Source organism: Setaria italica, chromosome IX, assembly GCF_000263155.2.
Source record: "Setaria italica strain Yugu1 chromosome IX, Setaria_italica_v2.0, whole genome shotgun sequence".
NCBI classification, from domain to species: Eukaryota; Viridiplantae; Streptophyta; class Magnoliopsida; order Poales; family Poaceae; genus Setaria; species Setaria italica.
The window spans coordinates 40,849,572-40,872,475 of NC_028458.1; the positions used below are offsets into that span (position 1 = coordinate 40,849,572).

The 22,904-nt window shown below is 45.7% G+C and overlaps 2 protein-coding genes across 2 annotated transcripts; both read right to left on the reverse strand.

Annotated features, from left to right (window-relative positions):
- Positions 1 to 10,463: 10,463 nt before the first annotated feature.
- Positions 10,464 to 12,875, reverse strand: LOC101780418 (protein DETOXIFICATION 49). Its single transcript, XM_004986805.3, has one exon. The coding sequence runs from the start codon at positions 12,449 to 12,451 to the stop codon at positions 10,772 to 10,774; it is 1,680 nt and encodes a 559-aa protein (XP_004986862.3). The 5' UTR covers positions 12,452 to 12,875; the 3' UTR covers positions 10,464 to 10,771.
- Positions 12,876 to 16,450: 3,575 nt separating this feature from the next.
- Positions 16,451 to 20,163, reverse strand: LOC101769606 (2-oxoglutarate-Fe(II) type oxidoreductase). Its single transcript, XM_004983816.3, has 11 exons — positions 19,991 to 20,163; positions 19,676 to 19,868; positions 18,866 to 18,946; positions 18,678 to 18,729; positions 18,449 to 18,570; positions 17,518 to 17,618; positions 17,266 to 17,324; positions 17,031 to 17,087; positions 16,890 to 16,935; positions 16,720 to 16,799; positions 16,451 to 16,639 (listed from the first exon to the last, which is right to left on the reverse strand). Exons 1-11 carry the CDS (start codon positions 20,066 to 20,068, stop codon positions 16,579 to 16,581), a joined length of 930 nt encoding a protein of 309 aa, XP_004983873.1. The 5' UTR covers positions 20,069 to 20,163; the 3' UTR covers positions 16,451 to 16,578.
- Between the last annotated feature and the right edge of the window lie 2,741 nt (positions 20,164 to 22,904).

Consider the following 22,904-nt stretch of genomic DNA (forward strand, 5'->3'; position numbering starts at 1 on the left):
TAATAATAATAAGAAGAAGAAGAAGCAGATAATGAACGAACAAGCTGGCGATCAAGCTAACACACTTGTCATGGAATGGCCGCTAGCATCTCCTCATCCGTCATGCCCTATCTGCCAGCTGCAAAAGACCTGGTTGCCTCTGCAATGCCCGGCCCAAGCTCTGAAACCGACCCTGCCCCAGTCTCATCCCCTACCTTATCCAACAAATTTTCGAAAGGACAACGGACAGCGCTGACCATAGCCGAAGAGTAAATAAAAAAATTGAAGATAAAGTACATTTTAAAGTACGTTGACATAACTTTGGAGCTTGCAACAGCCATAATTTGTGCTAAGCGTTGTATGGAAGCCATGATTTCAGGAGATCGATGGAGGATAATGTGCGATGCAAGAGTCAAACCCCTATCTGTCTAAGCTAGCTGCGATGTTTGGTGCTTCTTCTTTGTTGCTTTAGATTGCATTGTGTGCATGCAATATGTCCGACAAAACCGACATCAATCTAGCTGCAAGATGCATGCATGCAGTTTGGATTGCTCGTGAGTGACGGCTAACGAAGGCGGCCAAACTAAATGACACGCCGATGTCTCTGCAGAGAAGGCACACCGACCAGCAGCAATCTCTCTACTTCTCATCAACACACAGTAAACAACTTGTTTCCATTCCAATTTGCCAAGTACGGTACATTTATTTTGTCCTGTGAATAATATTGAGTAAATTTCAACAGTGGTCATTAAACTTGTCCCGAGTTCTCACCCGATCCCCGTATTCTCAAAATGCCCATAATGGTCCTTAAACTTATCATGAGCTCTCATCCTGATCCTCGAATGTGTCTCGAGCTCTCATCCTGATCCTGGTACTCTCAAAATACACATGACGACCATCCCTAAACTTGTCCCGAGTTCTCATCCTTGTCCTGGGTTCTCATCCACTAAAACTTTGAGTGGGATTTGAACTTAGTTTAAAATCCTCATGAAATTTTGATTAGTTTTGAATGTGATACAAACTTGTTTTGAAATACTTATGAACTTTAGATCAATTTGAGTGGGATTCAAATCCTAAAAGTTCAAATCCCACTCAAATTCATTCCGAAATTCATGAGAAATTGAAACCAAGTTCAAATCCCATTCAAAATTGATAAAAGAATTCATGAGGATTTGAAACCAAGTTCAAATCTAACTCAAAGTTCTAGTGGATGAGAGCTCGGCACAACCTTATAGACCCAGATGAGCGCTCGGAACAAGTTTATGGACCTGAATGAGAGCTCAGGACAAGTTTAGGGACTGTTATGTGTATTTCGAAAGTATCGGGACTAGAATGAGAGTTTGGGATAAGTTTAAGGATTGCAATGTGTATTTTGAGAGTACCGGAATCAGGATGAGAACTTCGGCCACGTTGAAGGACCGCTGGTGAAATTTACTTAAGAATATTTATACACCGAAGTGGATAAGATGTCAATGGACGAAAGAGAGAGTAATAATTTACATTGTGTACAACTGGCCCGGTTTGCAGAATCTGGACAGTGACTTGCATCAAATGGCAAGGTTTCACAGTGCCACAGCGAACCAGTGATCTGCATAGATGCGTATTATGTTTTGTGGCTTAGTTCAGGGAATCTAGAACTATGATGATGAGATCCAAAGTTCCATTGGCCGCCTCGTATCTGCCCTCTTTATGGATCTGATCTCTTGTGCCACTTGTTAGTAGCGTGTTTCATTTCATATAGCAATGCTTGCCATCTTGAGACATGGTACTATTCGTTCTAATGTCAACGAGCTACCCACATGATGACTATCTATCTATATGTTTCCTATAAAAAACATATATATTGTTTCCTGATATTTGTAGTAGAGAGTTTTCTTTTGTGCGACTTGTGTGGATTTCTTTATAATAACTCAAGATGTATTGCACCAACGTCAACTATATATAGGAATGGATTAGCCACATGTACATGTGATTTGAAAGAAATATTACTCTGTTAGAGTTAGGTTTTCACTTGGCTGTGTGCGGTTGCAGAGGCCGGAAACCATTCAATTTTCTAAAAAAAGAGTTAGGCCTTCATAACCCTATTACACATAACACTAAAACAGATGCAATGCCTACCTGCAAACTCAGTCAATAAAACATTGAGCAAACATGTACGGAAAATATATGCACATTTATATATATATCCAGATGTATAAAATTAGGTGGTATTGTGTCTACCCTAGTACAATGTAAAAAGAAAATAAATAGGTGGACGGGGAAGATATTATATATATGATCGTGGTCTGAGCTTATCATTGGTTATCATGCATGCGACCATGCTGGCCGGATTGTGATGTCATCTGTCTGCATCGCTACATAAATGCCTGATTTTTAATCAACCAATTAAAGATTGGAAATGATGTTAAGTGGCATGCTTGGAGTCGTCAGAATATCTCTCATGAACGCCATGCCTAACCTTGCTTATTTTTTCAAGCTCTTGGTCAACAGTAAATTAAAGCACTTCATGCATGATAGGTCTGAGCTTATCTGTACGTTTAATAATATAGCAGATTACCCTTTCGAAAAAGAATAGTAGATTAGCCATATAATTGTAGGCTTCTAGTATTTTACAACATTATGAATTTGCACATGTTGGCTTCTTTGATGTGCTTAAGCGCCAATCTAACATATGTTAATCGATTTGCCGCAAATGGCCCTATCGGTTTGTATGGTCTATGTCTCCTTTCTGGGAGCTAGAGGCCAATTTGCAAACCAATAACGGCGACGATCCGTGCATGTTTAATAGTGGCCCGTTGTGCCTTCTTCCCGTCCATATAGCTCTGCAGATAAGAGTAACACAGATGTACACATTCAGTTGCGACATGTTTGCTACTATATAAAGATTCTAAAGGTGATTAAGATCCCATATATGAAAGTTAGTATTTTTTTAATGCGTGTCTATTTGCATAGAATCATGTTGTTCTTTTGCAAGTGTGGCAAATATTACACGCACTTGAAATGCCATGACTGAATGCCAGGGATAAAAACAGGCGGGAAAACAAGAATGCCTAGGAATATTTTCTTCCAAAATAAAGAAACTAGTCAAAATACTGTTAGTGATCAATCTACGTGTGTGGTGAGTTTGTACACCCACACCTCACATGCTTTAAGAGCTGAATGTCTCTAGTTTTAGTTCTCCCATGCATGGTCAAACAGCCATGCATCATCAGAAGGGTCAGCGAGTCCTAATTGGAAGGAACCATCTACACTATAACGGCTTGCGCCTTGGCCGGGGTGTTAGCTGTTCATCCTGCAAACGAACGCGTGTCATGTCAGCGTGCCGGCCTGCAACCTTGCAGATAGGCATTTCCCAGCTTGCCTCCCATATGACATTAAACAACGGCACATCTTGGGATACATCTCCCAAATAGTCAACCGATTAAAAATAGGACTTCTCCATCTACTACTCTACCATGCATTATGCATTAAAATGTCAACGGACTTACCAGATAAGCATACGCAGAAACTATTTCGAAGCTTCTGATATACCCGGCCTGCATCAAGCATTTTCTATTACGCCTGCATTTGCTCGTTGCGCTTCAGAAAGGCCAAGATTAAAAGCGCTGTACTCTGAATTGTTTAGGTAACGAGCGCTGTACTTTGATATGTGCACAGTAAGCCACTCTCCTTGCATGTAGTACTGATCCGCAGTTTCTTTTATCGTTCTGGGGGCGTTGAGCTGGTGGATGCAAACGTTTCAGCCACTTGAAGGACCAATGGAAGTGAAGCATGCGTCGACGATCACATTCTGAAGATCCACCGATTTGCCGCAGTTTGCCTCTGATCTTAGGACTACTCGTATGGTTATTTTACTCTTTTAGGGCACCATAAGCCGTGGGCGCTGTATGCTCCTTTTAGCTATAGCTTAATGTACTTTTCAAGTTCGTATGGCTGCCGTCCATGATCCATCAATCTAGTTGAAAAGTACAAATAAAAGCATGGATCGGCTGTCTACGTACTCAATGTTCAGAGGTTAAAAGAAAAAAGCGAAAGCATGGAAATTCACATACAACAGAATCCTTTTCATTCCTTACGTAGGGCATTACATTAGCAAGATTATTCCTTTTCAAACCTCAGAATATGCAGCTATGCGTAGACGATCTGGATTAGCCATCAATATTGTATGCTGAGATCCATGATTGGATTCAGAGAAGTATACAAATGCATCCACTGCACCAATCACAGATTGATCCCTCTGGCCCTTACGCTTTGAATTGACAGCAAGATAAAGAAATCGCGACAACACAAGCCCGGTTATATACAGTACGTGTAGAGCAAATAAAAGGTAATTAATCAAGACCTCAAGACTGAGCAATTGTGCATTTTACCCATGTACAACCTGGTTCTGAAAATGACGCCACGTACTTGACAACTCTCCAAGTGTCGACCTGCGATCGTGTTTCAGCAAGACGGCTAGCAACTATTGTCGATGCATGCGTACACACGGGATCGGAGCATACTTTCTTAACTTGAGCAACAGACGGGAATGTACTGGATGAGAGCTTAACTGGTCTTCTTTGTGTGGTGCAAATAATGCAAAATGGCGAGAAATATCGGTGTTTTATACCCGGTAACCTACCGAGGGTATCCCGAGGTAGTAGATTGGTTGATGGAGGATCACCAAACCTGTAACTTGATGGTAAAAGCGAGGACACAAGACACGGACTTATACAAATGTGGGCCGTCAGAGTAGCGTAATACCCTACATCCTATTTGGGGTGTTGTATATTGCACCCTACGCTAGGGTGTTATTTGGTATTGAGGATTTGGACCTCTGTTGTGGTGCTCCGTTGTGGTTTTATGAGGTCTTTGCCTACCGATCTAGGGACCCCTACTCTCCTTTATATACTCCAGGGGGCGGGATTACTAGTCGGTTACAAGGAGGAGTCCTAGTAGGATTACATGGTATGAGTTATAGTAGGATTACAGGAGAATTCTAGTAGTATTCCACCTTCTTCCTTCCCTGCGGGTATTGGGGATTTATCCCCGATAAGCCCCCGAGCGCTTCACAGTCGAATGCAGCAGAGTACTTTTCAGATACTCGCTGAGTAGTTTTGGTGCTTTTCGAGTACTTTGTCTAGCTGAATCTTCAAAGTCCTCAAAGCTATCATGAGGTTATGGTGTGCTCAAGCCCTTGATCGTCTTGATTTTGTAATCTTCATCTTTGAAATATGATATGGAGGGCGGCAGAAGTCGCACTCCATATGGAGTAGCCCCCGAGCCTTAGGTTGAATCGAAGAATCAGGCTGAGATTCTTTCTTCGTCTTGAAAAAATCAACTATTGGGTGTAGCTCATCAGCCCCCGAGCCTTGGAATGATTAAATAATCATTTCAAGGGTCTAGCGAGCTTTAGCCTTCACGCAAGTCATCATCCGAGTAGTTTTGCGGGGGCTGGCGTCCAGCTCTCGAGCTTATGCGCCAGGTGAGCCGTAAAAGCCACGTTGAATAGTTATTGGCACTTAGCCCCCGAGCTTGGAAGCTAGCTGAGCCACTGGAGATATTCCAAGTAGTAATTGACGCTTAGCCCCCGAGTCTGGGAGCTAGCGGAGCCATTGGAGAGACGCTGAGTGTCCTGAAGAGTCGTCGCCGAAGCTTGACCTGAAAAAAGTGATGCATACATTATGTAGCATATTGTGGAATATTGAAACTACTGAAATTTATTCAGTGATGAATGTAATGTAAATGTTATATGTCATACTCTTGTTTCGGCCATATTTTTCTCGAGTAGTTATCCTATTATGTTTAGACTGTTAGTACCTGTTTAGCCATTGCCACTACATATGAGATCTTTGTCTCGTGTACGTGCACGGGCACTGCTGCTACAGAGATCTTTATCTCGTGTCCTAGTGTTTAGGCATGACAGAAGATCCGAGGCTATCACTAATTAAGGCGTGTTCTGCTCGAGGATATTAGTGACCACTAAGAGAAGACATTTAAAATAAGTAATCGGCATTGCACAAAAATACTACGCAATTGCGTGTAAGGTAGTCATTGAGACTTTTCTGTCTTTTTGGCGAGGAGACGTATGTTGCCGCGCATAGAATTTGTACCTCCTTAGGGTGTAGCCGATGTGAGCCTCCAGCACTCAGTGCACCAAACTTTGTGGCAAAACCTCCTAATTCGGTGTACCAAGCATGTGGCGGAGCTTCCAAAACTCAGTGCACCAAACCCGTAGCGATAGCCTTCGTAATTCAGTGTACCAAGCCTATGGTTTTCGGTCAATATGACCCAAGAATAGTCGGCGAGGTGTAGCTCTGAAGGGTAATAACCGTCGAGAGGCGTACACAAAAAAGTACTCGGTGTGTTGCCCTGCACGCAGAAAACAAGCCGGAAAAGTTATATAAAATAATTAGAAAAGTTATATAAAATAATTTAAAAAGTGACTTAGCTTGATTCGTGGATGATTGTCGACGAAGCCGTATCGATTATTGATGTAGCCAACTAGTCGGAGTCGATTCCGACTAGTTGTTGATCACGTGTGTAGGATCTAGGATACTGGCTAGAGGGGGTGAATAGGCGGTTTTAAGCTAAAATACAATACTTAATAAACTTTAATTAGAAACCCACAAGATAAGCAACAACTAGTAAATCTACTACTAGGTATGTCAACATGAGCTAGGATGACAAGAAATAAAACAAGATAGATGAAAGCATTCACTTGAAGTAAGTACTACTACGAAGGTAGAGAGCAAGATGACAACAGAGAGAGAGACCGATGTTTTCCCATGGTGTCGATGACTTGCCAGTCACCCCTAATCCACGTTGAGGTGGATTCAATGAGGTGGATTCAATGATTCAATCGCTTCTCTATCAAGACACCGCTTGATGTTTAAGCCGAATTAAATCAAAGAACCTCTCCAAACCTCGTTTCACTAGAGTTGCTCTTCACCACTCCGATGAGGTGAGCACAAAACCTCTCACAAGAATAGCTGGAGCAACTTCACAATCTCCTTGAAGTGCTCAACAACTCCACAAGCTCCAAGCCATCTAGGAGGCGGCAACCTCCAAGAGTAATAAGCCAATTGACGCTTGCTTGAAGACTCCCTAGTGCCCCAAAGCTCAAGAAATCAATGCAATGCACTAGAAGCCTCTCAAACTCACTAGAAAGCAATCTCAATTCAATGCAAGTAAGTAAGAGGTGGAGAGAGACTCAAAAGATCATAAATGTAGTTCAAAGAACCAAGAGAGAGCTCCAACAACCGGTGGGGGGTATTTATAACCCCCACCACCAAAACTAGCCATTATAGTAAAATTTCGTGCAAAACTGGGAAACCGCGGACCGTCCGCAGTACAAGACGCGGACTGTCCGTCGTACAAAGTCCAACGGCTCTATTGGCATTGAATGCGTGTCAGAGAAAAACCGTTACGGGATCGTGGATCATCCGCAGTACAAGTCACGGACCGTCCGTGCCCAGTGGACCGTCCGTAGTTCAAACACCCAGCAGGAATAGTTTCTGGAGGCCCTTAGCGGACTGTCCGCTAAATGAACTGCGGATCGTCCGCGGTTCAAACACCTGGCAGAAATAGTTTCTGGAGGCCCTTAGCGGACCATTCACTAAATGAACGGCGAACCGTCCGCCGATGGCGCAGAAACTCTATCAAAAGAGATCTTTTCAATATAAAAGAAACCATATGCTCATCTTAGATCAAAACTTTGATATGCAATGCATTCTTTTGAGCAAAGAGGCACTATAGAACCCTCAAGCAATAGGAGAATTGACCTCTCTTAATAGTACGGCCACCTATCCTATTAAAACCGATCATATTGTTCATCCACTAAGCGTCTATTTGACTGGAAAAAAGGAAAAACCCTATTTTATACCTTTGCCTTGAGCCTTCCATCATCAAATCAAATTTGAATGTCACCATACTAAGAATCATGGCCACAACTCATCCACGGGACTAATCTACACTCAATATTACTCATTGAAAAATATTAGCCTCAAGGGGTTGTTATTTATTACCAAAACTCAAATTATGGGCCTAGATGCTTTCAACGTGGAACTCGCCCTCGACTAGTTTTCTAGTCAAGACGAGTAGTTGAAGTAGACCGTCCTTGACTAGTTTTCTAGTCGAGATGAGTAGTTGAAGTAGTCGTTAGCGAGCTGGCGTAGATGTCCTGCCCTTGCAGGAGTAGTCAATCACATCTCGGATCAACAATACTCGTTGATGCTTGGCGTGTTTTTCCATCTCTGATCAACAAAGCTGGTCTCCGCTTCGAACTCGACTAAGGAAATCGATTCCCTGTAGGATTCCATCTTGACGTCGTCCAATTCTATTCCATCTCGATCTTGATGCTTGGAGACGATCAGGGGCTGATGAATTGCTTCACTCCGCACTCCGTTGCAAATTCCAATTCAGCGAGAACAGATGTTATCTTGGAATTAGCCTATCCGGCGACTTCGCCTCGGACTCTGAGCAGTTGCACACCGAGTCATCGATTGGATGGGAGAACAACATTCTTGTCTTGCAGAGTAGATTGATCTTGATGAGGTCTTTCAAGCTCTCTCGATGATCTCGACGATCACCCTTAGCACGCCAGATGTCGGTGTTTTATACCTGATAACCTACTAAGGGGTATCCTGAGTTAGTAGATTGGTTGGTGGGGGATCGCCGGACCTGGAACTTGATGGTAAAAGTGAGGACACAAGACACGAATTTATACAGGTTCAGGCCAGCAGAGTAGCGTAATACCTTACGTCCTATTTGGGGTGTTGTATATTGCGCCCTGCGCTTGGGTGTTATTTGATATTGAGGATTTGGTCCTTTGTTGTGGTCCTCTGTTATGGTTCTATAAGGTCTTCGCCTACCGATCTAGGGATCTCTGCCCTCGTTTATGTACTTCAGGAAGTGGAATTACTGGTCGGTTATAAGCATGGTATGAGTTCCAGTAGGATTACAGGAAAATTATAGTAGGATTTCGCCTTCTTCCTTCCCTGCTCGGAAGCACTGGGATCTATCCCGACAGAAATAAACTCAACTTAAAATACAAGTTTATTAATTCGTGCGCGTTGAACTATGGGCGCCATGATTGTTGTCATCGATGAGCTCGACGTGCGCCAGTGTGCACGCGAGAACATGTCAGCGAGCAGCCGGCATGCGAGAACACAACGCTAAATCTAGCTAGTTAGTGGCTAAATTAAGTAGAGTACTCGATCGGCAGCTAGTGGTGCAGCGCGGTAGTAGGTTTGGCGGGGGCGCGCGGTCAGCGCTGCTTCTCGCACACGGCCATGGAGATCACTGGAGAATTCTACTTGCGCCAACGTTCTGTTCGTTCTCACCTGCGCGCGCCCGCGGCGCGGCCGTGTGTGCGTGCGCGTCTACGTGCCGGCGGCCGGGGCGGCAGCCGCCTGGTGCGTCCCCCGCCGACACCGCGCGTGACAGCGACGCGCACGTACGCGATACGTCATCCAAGGCCCGTCAAACACCGGGCGTCGCGCGTAAGCGCGGACGTGCGTGGTACGTACGGTGGTGGTGGTTGATGAGTTAGGTTGCCCGGCCCTATTTTTACCGTGCCGTAGTAAGAACGGGTCGTGCCAATCCACTGAATGCCGTTCGGCTTCTGAATTGAACGGCGGCGTACGGAAGGTTTTGTGTTCCGCAAAAATGTTGAGTGGTAATTTGAGAACATGGATTTTTTTTTAAAAATGTGTATTTCAACGTATGGTCTATCCGGACCATTAATTTTGAAACCAACGGTGACATGAATCATGCATAGTTGAGAAATCCGATGGTTGGACGAATATCATAGGAAAGAAATGCGCCTAAAAGTGCATGCAGAGATACCTTTCTCATAATTTCTCGAAACGTGTTGACCTAAGTCTGTTCATGGGCAGAATGCGTGTGGTTAGTATATACTTTATTTGCCTAATCCTTGAGGTGCTATTTTGATCTTCTATTTAAAGAATAGTAATAATTTCACAAAACTGCGAATATTTGTGCCTACCTAACTATCAAGGAACTACAATTTTCTAGGATTGGTTTCATAAATCTACCACCATTAGAAGCATCCGTTCCATAAACCTACAACAATTTGCATGGACCCACATATCAGCCACACGAATTACGTGTTGACCTACATGTCATTTGAAATAATTGAGAATACATTACTTGTAGATCAAGTTCTTTCATAGTTAGACCTAGATAGTTGTAATCACTCCTTTAAAAATCTAACAGATTTATAAGATTATGAAAGTATGTTGAAGACAAAATCTAGCTACATTTACGATTTTTAACTTTTTCAAACAAAATATTTTAAAACTTACTATCAGTCAAAAATTTTAAATGCTTGCATGATCCGATGTTGCCCAAAACTCAAATATCTATAATGATGAAGGAGCACACAGCTGATATGTTGCGTTTAAGAATTTCTTTGAAAAATTGATATAGCATCATCTCTGTATTTTGCGTGCATGTAAGTATCCATCATACAACGGGGAACAAACAATTAAAGAAGGTATAAAAATATGTCGGCATCCAGGCCACCTAGATAACACACCTAATACGGCCACGTAATTACAGGAAACACCCAGCTTTTTCACCTCAAAGTCTCAGGTGTTTTTCTGCAATAACGTGGTACACGTACTTTTGCTAGGGAGGCACACCAGCTCGTAAGAACGCCTCCCCAAAAAAATGTCAAGACTGCAAAAATCTTGTTTCACTTCACACCTACTATATACCAGGGCTACCATACCAGCTAGTCACCGTGATTCATACGTAGACGGCCGTCGTTGTCAAGGTTTATCGCCGGTCAGCTCTGCACCGTGATGAGCAAGCTGGAGTCCTCGTCGCCATGGGGCGCCGCAACCTTGAAACGCGGCGCCGTGTCTTTCCCACCGTCGTCTCCGTTCACATTGTCGCGGGGCGCGGCCACTCCGGCGAGCACCTGCGCGAGCTCGGCCTGGCTGACCCAGTCCGTGCGGGAGATCACCACGAGCATCACGGCGACGCAGGCGGCCTGCGCGGCGAGGAGGCCGAGCCAGAGGCCCCTGAATCCCTGCCCCGCCCAGAACGCCAGCGCCACGGCCACGGGCGTGCCGACGCCGTAGAACGCGCCGAGGTTGATGCGCGCGCCGTCCTTGGGGCGCGCGCTCCCGCGGAGCACCCCGCACCCGGTGGTCTGCGGGCAGTTGCCGAGCTCGCACAGCCCGAGGATGGGCAGCACCGACGCCGTGAGCGCCAGGATGGAGGCGTCCGAGGTGAACATGCGCGCCCACGCGTCGCGCACAGACACGGCGAACAGGAACGAGGCGACGCCCTGGAGTGCGCTCAGGGCGAGGCCCGCGCGGGCGGCGGCGCGCGCCGCTGCCGGGCGGTTCGCGCCGAGCTCGTTGCTGACGCGCGTAGACACGCCGAAGCTGAGCGACGACGGGAAGATGTAGAGCAGGGACGTGGTCTGGATGAGCACCCCCATGGACGCGACGGTGGCCTTAGGGTTGGCCAGGAGGCCGCAGAGAAGGATCATGATCTCGTACCACCACCACTCTAGGCAGACGCTGGCGCAGCTCTCGACGGCGAGCCGGGCCAGCCGCATCCACCCGGTGACGTCCTTGAACAGCTTCTCGGATAGGGTGAAGCCGCCGGTGGCGCGGTGCACGCCGGAGAAGTAGATGTAGGCGAGGAGGAGGAGCACGAGGTTGAGGTTGGCCAAGGCGGAGGCGAGGGCGACGCCACCGGCGCCGAAGCCGAGGACCGAGACGAGGACGTAGTTGACGGGGAGGTGCATGGCGACGGTGAGCACGGCGCAGGCGGTGAGCGGGAAGTTGATGGACTGGGTCCGGAGGTAGATGCGGAGAGGGTGGAGGAACGACTGGAAGAGGAGGTCCGGGAGGCAGAGCAGAATGTAGCGCTGCGCGGCGGCGGCGATGGCCGCGTCCTGGCCGCACAGCAGGAGCAGCGGCTCCATGTGCGCCCAGAGGAAGGCGACGGGCACGGACATCGCGAGGAGGAGGAGCACCATCCGCTGCATGGTGGCGCCGACGAGGGGGAGGTTCCTGGCGCCCACGGCCTGACCGCACACCGGCTCCATGCCCGTGGCGAGGCCGGAGAGGACCGAGTAGCCCGTGATGTTGGCGAAGCCGATGGCGAGGGAACCGCCGGCGAGGGCGAGCTCGCCGAGTCGGCCAAGGAAGAGCATCGATATCATCGGCCGGACGTAGAGTATGAGGCCCGTCATGATCATCGGCAATGACAGCCGCAAGATCGACGCTGCCTCGCTCGTCGGGCCACTGGTCAACGACGGCCTGTCGGCCAAGACCGGCGGCGGCGGCGGCTGCTTCCACGTTGCCACGGTCGTCGAGTCGTTCGCGACAACGACAGAAACGTCCGGAGAGACAACGACCACACCAACCCGACGGCCATCCCCAGCGCCGCCGTCCTTGGCATTGCACAGGCACGGCGGCAACAGCTGGCCGACGAGCCCCTCACACATGGCGGCTGGACGCTTCTTCCGCTGCACGTGTGCGCGCAGAGAGGTTTTGGAGGGAACCAAGGGGGGATTCAAACGCTAGCAAAAGGCTGAATTTATAGGCGGAAATGGATATGATGGATCGATGCAAAAGAGAGATCGGAGGGGATTAACAAAGGATTCGGAGCTGGGATTAGTTCAGACGGAAGCGCTCGTCGTCTAGCCGCGGAGTGGCTGACACCCACGCTCGCAGCCGGTCTCGGCCGGCCGCGGATCACCACGTACGACGCGCGCGCACGGGGCGTTAGTTGTTGTATATCGCGCGTCCCCTAGCTCGAGGACCAGGCTTCGGGAACCTACGCGGCGGGCTCAGTTGGATCGCCCCCGGTTGTCCGGATGGAAGGTGACAAATGGAGCGAGAGGGAGAGAGGGGTGAGAGGGTGAAGGGAAGGCCTGAAGCCTGAAGGGGGTGAGGAGAAGTGGAGCAGGGCGGGAAGGTATTTATACAGGGGATTCCAGGCCATGCACGGGCACGGCTACTACCATCATGAAATTTGTTGGCTAATTACGCGATTAATTATATATGGATTAGATTATGAAAGTCTAGGCCCGCGTTTGGATATCAGGGACTAAACTTTAGCACTATCACATCAAATGTTCGGATACTGATTAGGAGGACTAAATATAAGTTAATTACAAAACTAATTGCAGAACCCCTAGGCATAGGCTAAATCGCGAGACAAATCTATTAAGCCTAATTAATCTATCATTAGTGAATGCTTACTGTAGCACCACATTATCAAATTATGGACTAATTAGGCTTAATAGATTCGTCTCGCGATTTAGCCTAGAGGTTGTGTAATTAGTTTTGTAATTAGTCTAGATTTAATACTTCTAATTAGTGTCCAAACATTCGATGTGACGGGGGCTAAAATTTAGCCCCCTCCTCCCAAACACCCCCTAGGTTGATTTGGATTATGTAGTTTCTATAACAAAAAGATAGTACTTTTAGAATTCGTTGTCGGGTTTAGGAGGACAGGAGAAAAGAGGGTTGCAAAATGGCTAATAAAATGGGGTCAATGCTTGTTTAATCCTTCTTTCAAGGTGTGTTCTACCGATTCTTTCTCGTCTTTTCACTTTATATGAAATTGTGCAAGAAAGATATGTTGAGAACTTCAACTTGTTTTCTGGCTTTAATATTGTACTATTTTGTTATTTTGACTTTAGGCACGTAGACTTGTATAGTATTGGTGTTTTGAGTTTTGATATATTATTTTTCCCTCTACCTCGTCACACATTAATGTCATAACATCAAATTTGTCCATCCATTTGTAGGTCAAGACATAGCATAACAAATTGCATGCACTCTTGATGACCTTCTAGAATGATTCATTTTTTTTCCTTTTAGCGAATAAACTCGGAGGTTTAGTACAAAAACGAGATGAAATTATCTAGATGGTTACCAAAAAAACAAATAATTAAATAATTTATGAAAAATTGGCAACATACATGAAATTCACATGCATGTTGTGTATTTCAAATAATACCAAAAAAGTACATGCTCATTTTTTCCAAAAACACATTACAAATGCATACGCTCATATACACGCTTTTTAAATGGATCACTGAGTGAGAAGTTTATTAATTTTTCATTTTTTTCATTTATATTTGTTTTAGCTACTTTTAGCACCATCACGTTGTTTTATCATGTTCCTTGTTTGGACTGAAGGCAATATTTATTATTGAATAGGAATAAAAATGTCCTAACAATTTAGTTAATATTTCACTAATATTTGTACAAATACTGTAAACCATCTACCTTCTACATTCCTCATTTGCTGTAGAAATTAAAATTTTAATGTTTGCTTTGAATTTCCCCCCTTTACGCTGACTTAAATTATGTGTATCTTTGATAGATTTTCCCTTATATTGACTTGGCTTGGTACAACGTTGGTCAACTAATATTTTTCATAGAACATTAACAACCTTCTAACATTTAAGCTGTTAACAGCCGCCATCCTAGCCAACATGTTGTACCATCAAATCTATAAGAATTTTTGAAGGAACATTAGGCAAAGTTCTGGGAATCTTGTACAGAGAGGAAACTAAGTTTAAATATCCAGATATGATATATAATGAACAGGTTACTTCATCAGAAACTAATTAACAGCTCTACTAAATGTCAACTATTTTTTTTGAGCTCAAGGAAAATAAAGTCAGCTAAACTTATTCTGTAATAATAGTGCTTACTATAGCAATCATACGTGCCATACGTATCTTGGACCACAGGTGGACCAATTACGGAGAATGAGGGATATTTCATATTAAAAATCGAAGGGTGTGAAACTTTAATTTTAATATATCCCTGCAAAGTTTGATGAGAAAGTTCGGTCAAATTTATGAGATATTCAAAAGGGCAAACACCTTGAAGACAATCCGTTAATTTCAACGTGCATTAGATATGCACGCTGATTTAGTCATTTTAAGCAATTCTGTCCACATTTTGCCTTTTTGTAGGATATAACTCCCATTTTGGTGGAAGTGAGGAAAAGAACAACCTACGGATCATTTGCGCTACTATTTTTTCTTCCTCAACATTTCTCTTGAACAATTTAATATTCGGTTTCGGAATTCTTCCATTTTGGCGCTGGAGAAACTTCTCCCGGCTTGTAAGTGCACAGGGGGTTAGAGGATGCCAACGTGGCGCCCTAAAGGACCCATGGACTTTGCCTGAGGGCAATCTGTCGTCTGACTCTGTATTAGACGAATTATCAACTATCTGACTAAGGAAAGAACTCGTAAAGTGCAAGGTGACCTGCACGCCTCGCCTATTTGATTTGTGACTCCATCACGGTACTTGAAATACATAGATTAAACTTTGTCCTGGCCACGTCAGGACAATAATCACATGAATCGTATCAGCACCACTCGAGGATTAAGGTTCAATGCTAACTGTAATTGTTGGGTAACCAAAGAGAGAGTGTTGTTCACGAGTAGTTTTCCGGTGACAATGTGGTGTTGCGGTCATAGCAGCTGTTTGTGCGGTTGTCTCTCTAGACGATTACCAACCCAGGAGAGGAGAGAACGCCTCAACGCCTGGCATTGACCTGCGCGTTGCGCTGCGACTGGTGTGGCTCTCCGATTTGTCCTGTCAAGCTGACCAATGGACTGGTCGTCAGTCCTGGGCTCCTGGCCAAAGCCGGCTAGAGCTTTCACCTGGTTGCCTATCAGTTTCACCTGGTAGCTAATCAACTGGCACGATTCGCGCAACCCTTTTGACCGTTCCTCATCAACTCCCAAGTCATGCTTCCCGCCAACGAGCTGGCTGCCAAAGTTTCCGAACGGATCTCACTGTTTCAGACTGAGTCGCATGTGGTGTGCTTAACAAAGCCTACTCGAGACTCAAACAAGAAATCTTTCGGATACATACGGACTGAGTTAGTGCAGTACACGCTTCTGTTGTAGCCTTCTAGGGCAAGAGAGTGTGTCTCACTGATGGTCTGATGCCTACTGCTCGAGCATGCCAACCTTCTTCTAGATGGCAGATCGATTGGTCGTGTTCAACAGGTATGAAACTGTGAACCGATCGAGATGCCTGCCCATCTCGCCCGTCAAAGAAAGGGATTGATGGTAATGGAATCACTTGCCTCCTAGGAAGCAAACTAGAGGAGCTTTTACAAGTCCATCCGGTAGATACTGTCACAAAGATTGCAGCAGCTAGCACGACTTGCCGACTTGGCTCCTTCAGAGGAAGTGTTCGACAACATTGTCACAGCACAGGTTGAGCATCAGACACCAGCACACCTGTTGAGTATTCCCCATGTCTAGACGGAGAAAAAAACCGCTCTGAAAACGTGTGACGCTGAGTCACTGACCCGCGCTTGTCACCTGACTGCGCTGCGTGAAATGCGCGGACGCAGTGCCAGTCGCCAACGACGACGGCTGCTTGCTGACGATGCATGCGGTCGCTGGATGGCGGTAGCATATCCAGTTAGTGCAGTGGCATGGGGAGACGGAGATTCAGTTCGCATGCTTAGCTCTCTGGCGTCGTGTGTCCTTGAAAATAATTTTAGATCCGGGATCAAACGATAATATGGTAACAAGCTGTTATGAATGTGCATAGCTTTACACATGTAGTGATGGATGGATGATTATTTGTATGTGGAATTAATTCGCCCGGTTATATAGTCGCCGCTCTTGATAGGTGGAAACCTGAAAGAGATGTAAAAATTTAGAAGCATGAGAAGCAACTGCAAATGGAACTGCCAAATGTTAAGGTGAGAGATGAGGACCTCGGTGGATCTGCCTCGCTGCAACAGCTTTCCAAGCACTCAACCACTGTATCAGAGTTTGGGTCAAGAAAGAAAGCCACCTGATCACATTCAAAAACCTGTGTAAAGGGCTATTCTGCTCCTTAAACGCGAGCTGAAATTCTTTAAGTAGGAAATGTGAATATACTCACCGAATACCGCTCTTTACCAACAGCAACAACACGATGCAGTGTAGATCTACAGGTTACAGGTTAACGCATAAGCATAACAATCAAATTCATATCCAAGGTTTTCTTGGATAATGAATCAACACAGGTGATGAAGGATGATACCTGAAAACACAATTTGTCCACCTTTCTAGCAAGTCGCCAATATTAACAATAAGGGCCCTACGAGCAACGCAAGAACTGATAAGATCATACTGTACCTGCAAGCAATTATCTGAAGAACAGTAGAACACCCAAACAGAGGTCTAGAAGTTAACAGATAACAAAATATTCTCTGTAGATGGCACCAAACTGCTATATTAGAGTTTCTATTCATGGAATCCATAAAATGAGCATTTACCCATCAATGTGATGAACATCTTCCCATAGCTGAGGATCCCTATCCTTCTCCCTGCATATCTGCACAATCCTAACAACGTAAGAAACCATAACATAATACAAAATATGATGATTGATGAAGCCACCTTGTCTACTTCATTAAACAAGAGCTAATGTTCCATTTGGGAGTGGCAATAGTACATGAGTGATTAGGTACAAAATTTGAACAAAACTGAAGGCGATGAACTAAATTGTTTCAGAACAGATAGTATACCTGCAAGCCAGGAGTACCATCTGTTACTAAAAGAGTTATTGCACCATAGTCTGAGTGAGCTGATGCACCATAGTTTCCACTATCAGACTCATTTACTTCACCTGTGTTGAATCAATAAAATGGGAATACTATGTAAGCACATAACACAAAGTTGCTCAATGGCTCCATAATACAAAAGGAAAAGAAAACACTCAGATTATCAAGACTACAGTGCCTAGAAGAAACTTAAAGACGCCCTGTGCTTTTGTCTGTCTGTGCCCCCACTTACCGTATAAAAGAAGACCAGAAAACAAAGCTACACAGCAAGCTTATATACCTTACATCCACATTGCTTAAGTGAGTATCCTTCAGTAACGAAGGCTGCACTCCAGTACACAGCAGTAAGATGGATACTTTGAACTATCAGCAAGAGAGGTGCACGGCTCTGCATATCATCTGCTGGCAGATGCTAGTACACTAACTATGAACATGTTCAAATAAATTGAAAGTATTTTTTAATAACATATGGATTTAAGTTCACACCAGTTTCAGTAGAAAATAATGAGATCATGCAAGTATAAATATGTGACTGGCCCTTTCCAGTAAATATTTAGTGGACACATTAGTTATGCTCCCCAGCCCCAACCAGGCAAGCAACAAAAACTAGGACAATGTCTTCTTAATTCTTTAGAGTAACATAGGCATCCATATATGTTCTATAGTAGAACAAATTTGCTAAGCATTCAAGAAAAAAAGAAGACCTGTATTTCCATTTGTGTAGTTTCGCTATTATAATTATCTACGGGAGCATGAGAAATTCGTAAAGAAGTGCTGGACCATTTGAGAAGAATCACAAAAAAAAAGATCAAGAATGGAGTGCGCCATTTCAAAAATATTACAATAAACTTTGATTCTTCCCTATTGATATAGAAAAAAAATGGAGTACTGTAACCTGGGTAATGTAATAAACGAAGAAATGTTGACGGGCAGTCCAATGCACCAATTTTGTGAAAGAATTCAGCATCCAAATCCAAACCCAAAGCAATTAGAGAGAGTATCCTTTCGCCAGTATCCCTAATAGGGAATAACCAATAATAATAATTAATAGACAGTTTATCAGATATATAAATGTTTCTTCCAGAACTTTCTTTTTTAGGAATCAACGTTTTTCTAAAGCTTACAGAGCAGTTGCAATGTACAACTTCATTGTCTCCTTCCAAGACGGAAAGCGCTCTACCGATAGCCAAAAAAAAGAAGGAAATGTTAAAAGCATAGGCTACTGATAACATGAATGATGTCCATGGATATGATGCAGGCTGACAGACAGCATTATTATCAGTTGTTAACAGATGGCAAAGCATATAAGAACCTTCAGAAGGCCATTGGTTTAGATCATTCTGAAGATCACTGTCCCCAATAGGCCCAATGTAGAAACTCTCCTTGAGGTCTCCTGTAATATCACAATTCAGAAAAGCAATAGTAGATTAAACTATACATTTTTTTATGAAACATATTTTTTTAGCAAAAGATCTGCTTCTCTTACATAGGTATATTATTACAGGGAGGAGTCAAAAGCTCCAAAAATCGCCTAAGAGCAGATTCAACTATATCACTAAAAGCACCAGAAATGTAAGTGGTAATGGTAAAGTCTATGAAATGCAGCTGTAGCTTCAAGCTACATGTGACAATGACATGCCGAATGGGTTCTTCAGTACTTATCCATTCTCCATGGAATTATCCTGAACCCACTGTATCTAGTCCCAAGTTTCACACACAGCCAAATCAGTTAACTGAAGCAAGGCAGGTTCCACGATATGAATTTTGTAGCTACCACCAGGAGAAAACGAGCAATAACGACATATTTTCTGACATAAACAGGGACATCATGGTTCTAGTTCAGTTTTAGCTATCACAGCCGGTGAGCCATTCTATACAACAACAAACTAAATGCTATGGAAACACTGCCGGTGGAAACAGTAAATCCTCCAAATTTTCTAATCTTAAGAAGAGTACTAATTTCCATCGGTGAGGCACTCCGGCACCACCTGACCACTTGCCGTTATTAAAAGTTTAAAACACCTGCCATGTACTAAGCAACAGCAGTGACAATTTTAGTGCCCAGACCAAAATTCGTACACCAAGTGCAGAGGAGAAGCAGACGAGGCCAGAGACATCCAACCTACGAACTCGGAAGCGGCGTCGAGCTTCTCGGCGTAGGGCGGCGTGTACCCCCGGTGGTTGGTCCTATGCAGCTTCAACTTCTCCTCCATCGGCAGGTCGAAGAACCCCTTGCTCTCGGCCAGCACCGCCTCGACCAGGGCGCGGTCCACTCCGTGGTTGGTGACGTAGAAGAACCCGTGCTCCACGCACGCCTGCACGAACCAGATCGCTCGTTAGAGACGCGCGTGCGCGCTCGGTCGCTGCGCCCACGAAGCAGAGAGACATCGCTGGAGGCGCGGGGAGTTCGAAGGCACGGGGAATCGAGCGAGGTCACCTGGCGGACGGAGGCGGCGGCGGCGCGGAGGTCCGAGGACGCGAGGTCCACCACGGGGAGGTCCACGCTCCCCGACATCGCCGATCTCTGAGCTGCAGCGGAACCGGAACGGAAGCGCTGCTGATTTGCTGCCGTGGTGGCGTGGCGTAGCTGGAGTTGGGGACTGCGCTGCGCCTCCATTCATTTGGGCGGGCTGCATCTATGTGTCGGCATGGGCTGAAGTCAGCACTGGGCGTGGGCTGAAACTTGATAGCAGGCTTACTGCGTATGCGCAAAAGCCCAATAGTGTTTTTTTCCGGTCGAAAGAGCACGTGCTGCTGTTTGGTTGAATTCTGGATCAACCTTACCATCGCACACACCGACTGCGTCACCTCACTACCTCAGCAGTCGAGACTCGAGACTTGTCAGTTGCCCAACCTCCACCGAATTCCAGTGCTATCACACCCGGAGAGATCTCTCAAGTATCCACAGTCAGCAGTCACGTAGTAGCAGACTAGCAGTCGAGACTACGCTCGAGTGCATGACCACACCAGGGTGAGCTCGACACGAAAAGGACTCGCGGCACACCGCGCGCACCCGCATCGACGTGATAGCGTTTCGTCTCGTGACGAAGCGACGAGGAGGCATTCTGGAATCCGGATAACTTGCGCGGCTCACTCTGCTTACACGGTGGCTTCTTCAACTGCCTCCCCACTCCATTCCATGTGTGACTGAAAGTGAGGTAGAGCCAAGCGAAAGGGAAAATGGAACGGGGCCAGACCCCCACGCAACAATCTCCCAGAGCTCGATCCGGAGCCGGAGGGCACGCACATCGCACATGCCTTCACTTTCCCAGGCCCCGCGCCTTTCGTGTCCGCCGACGAAAGCCTCGGCGAAAGGGCTCGCGCTGCCGTGCCTCTTCCGGAGCAGCGCCACCTGCCGTGCCATTGCCATGCCTCTCACCTCACCCTGTCACCGAACACGACCGGACGAGAGCAGGACGAAACCGTGATTAGATTAGATTCCATTCCATCCACTAGGTCCTGCGCTTCCATCAGGGGGTGAGAACATTTTCAGAAAAGAAAGGGACGTGTGCTCGGCTAATCTGGGCTAGACTACCTTCGCAGCGACGCAAGCAATAATGGTGATGGACCGTGCCTACGAGATCGAGGGTTGTTGAGATACACTGTGCACAAAAAGCACAGGTTGTTCACAAACTGAAAAAAGGCGCTACCTTTGATCCATTGAGGTGGTGCAGTGTATCTTTGCCTCCACCATCCAGCTTCTCTTTTACTTCTCTCCGAGAGGAACTAACTTCTCTTTTACGGTGTATATGGCCACAGCTAATTAGTATATATAGCCATGATCCATTGAGTGTGAAAGCGAAACTATGCAAGTGACAGACATCATCAAACAAAAAAGGAAAGTCCTTGCTAGAGTCCTCCAAAGAAAATTACGAATTGATGGGGAGTCCTCAAACAACAAATATCAAGGTCTAGTTTTGGGGGTTGCTTCGTTGTCCAAGCTCCTGCTTCAAGCTTCATTAACAATTGTGCACCAAGGTAGGCAGTGCACAAAGAGACAGTAACTCCTGTCCGGATTCTTGGTAGCGTTCATAACTGAGCTGGGTGGTTTGTTTTGCCTTGCTGGAAAGAAGAAGATGCAGCCATCCTGAATGAGGGAGGATTTTAAGCACATCATCACCCTACGGTTTCCGGCAAGAGGCCGGAAAAGACGGTGGGTGTTTCTAACCGCTACAAGACCAGTTGGTGACACTGAATGAACTTTTTTCACTAATTTCTGGTCCTATGCTCCTACATCAAATGGAGTGGAACACTACACCCGCTGGATAGCTCACAAAGCTACCACAACACCATCCCAAAGTGACCGAGACCAGGCCCCAACTGCAGTCACTAACAATGTGCACTCAAAGTCTGCTGATGGCCCTTCCACTAAGACAGCAAAAGGACTGAAGCCTCCACTATATAAAGAACAGGAAGCACCGCTGCTGGAAAGGAGCCAGAGCTACCAAAAGCACATCACCCTGAAGATTTGCAGAGCCATCTCCGTGAGCGGAGGGCCGGAGGGTCGGAGAGATGCTGGTGTTGGACTTGGGCGTATGGTTCATCCCACTGACGCTCGTCCTCGTCCCGTGCCGCCGGATCGTGCTTCTCCTGTCCAGGCTCGAGGAGCTCCGCCGGATCATGGCGCGGCCGAGGCTCGCCACCGCGGACATCTGGACCCGCTTCGCCACCCTCAACTCCATGGCTTTCATGGTGTGATGGTACACACGCCGCCGCCGCTCCATCCATAGCTGTTTCCTCATTGGTTGGGTGTGCTTTGCTGTCCTGGTTTTTGGCTTATCACAATAAGCCCCAGCTTCTGGGAATGATATGTACATACGGCTACTTACTTTTAGGACTTGCCGCAGCATGTGTATGTGGGACGAGATGCAGATGAGGACTTTATTTACAGTGCTTCTGACAAGAGTTTCCTGATCTTTATATGATGCGTGTATACTTGCTTCAATTTCAACCTGAGGTTTTTCTGAACAAGCATGCTTTTGTAGTTTTTGTTATCGCCTGATGATAGAATTTTCTGCATATCTTGAGTTGTTATCAGTTTATCACCTGATACAATAAGAATAGTTGGCAGAGCTGGATCTTTCAGGGGAAGGGATAAAAGATGCAGTGGGCAAATTATTGCATCAGTCGGCATGAACAGGCCTGAGAAGATAAGGATCAAGCTGGGCAGATTCTGCTGATTTTGAAAAGCATCCCGTGCTTAGATAACATGAGAAGCCGGTCGCTGTGAAACGGAACACTGGACAGCAGACCAATATAATAAGTGGTCTACCTTGGACGAATGTCTTCCTTGGCCCCCTAAAAGAAAAGATATACATTGTGCTGTCATCGTTTAGATGATGATAAGGTCG

Bases quoted from the DNA above. Each gene is read 5' to 3' on its own strand.
- LOC101780418 (XM_004986805.3), bottom strand. From the start codon at position 12,451: ATGTGTGAGGGGCTCGTCGGCCAGCTGTTGCCGCCGTGCCTGTGCAAT.
- LOC101769606 (XM_004983816.3), bottom strand. From the start codon at position 20,068: ATGTCGGGGAGCGTGGACCTCCCCGTGGTGGACCTCGCGTCCTCGGAC. The intron at 19,869-19,990 runs GTGACCTCGCTC...TGGTTCGTGCAG, and splicing joins CCGCCGCCTCCGTCCGCCAG to GCGTGCGTGGAGCACGGGTT. The intron at 18,947-19,675 runs GTTGGATGTCTC...GTGATATTACAG, and splicing joins CGCCGCTTCCGAGTTCGTAG to GAGACCTCAAGGAGAGTTTC.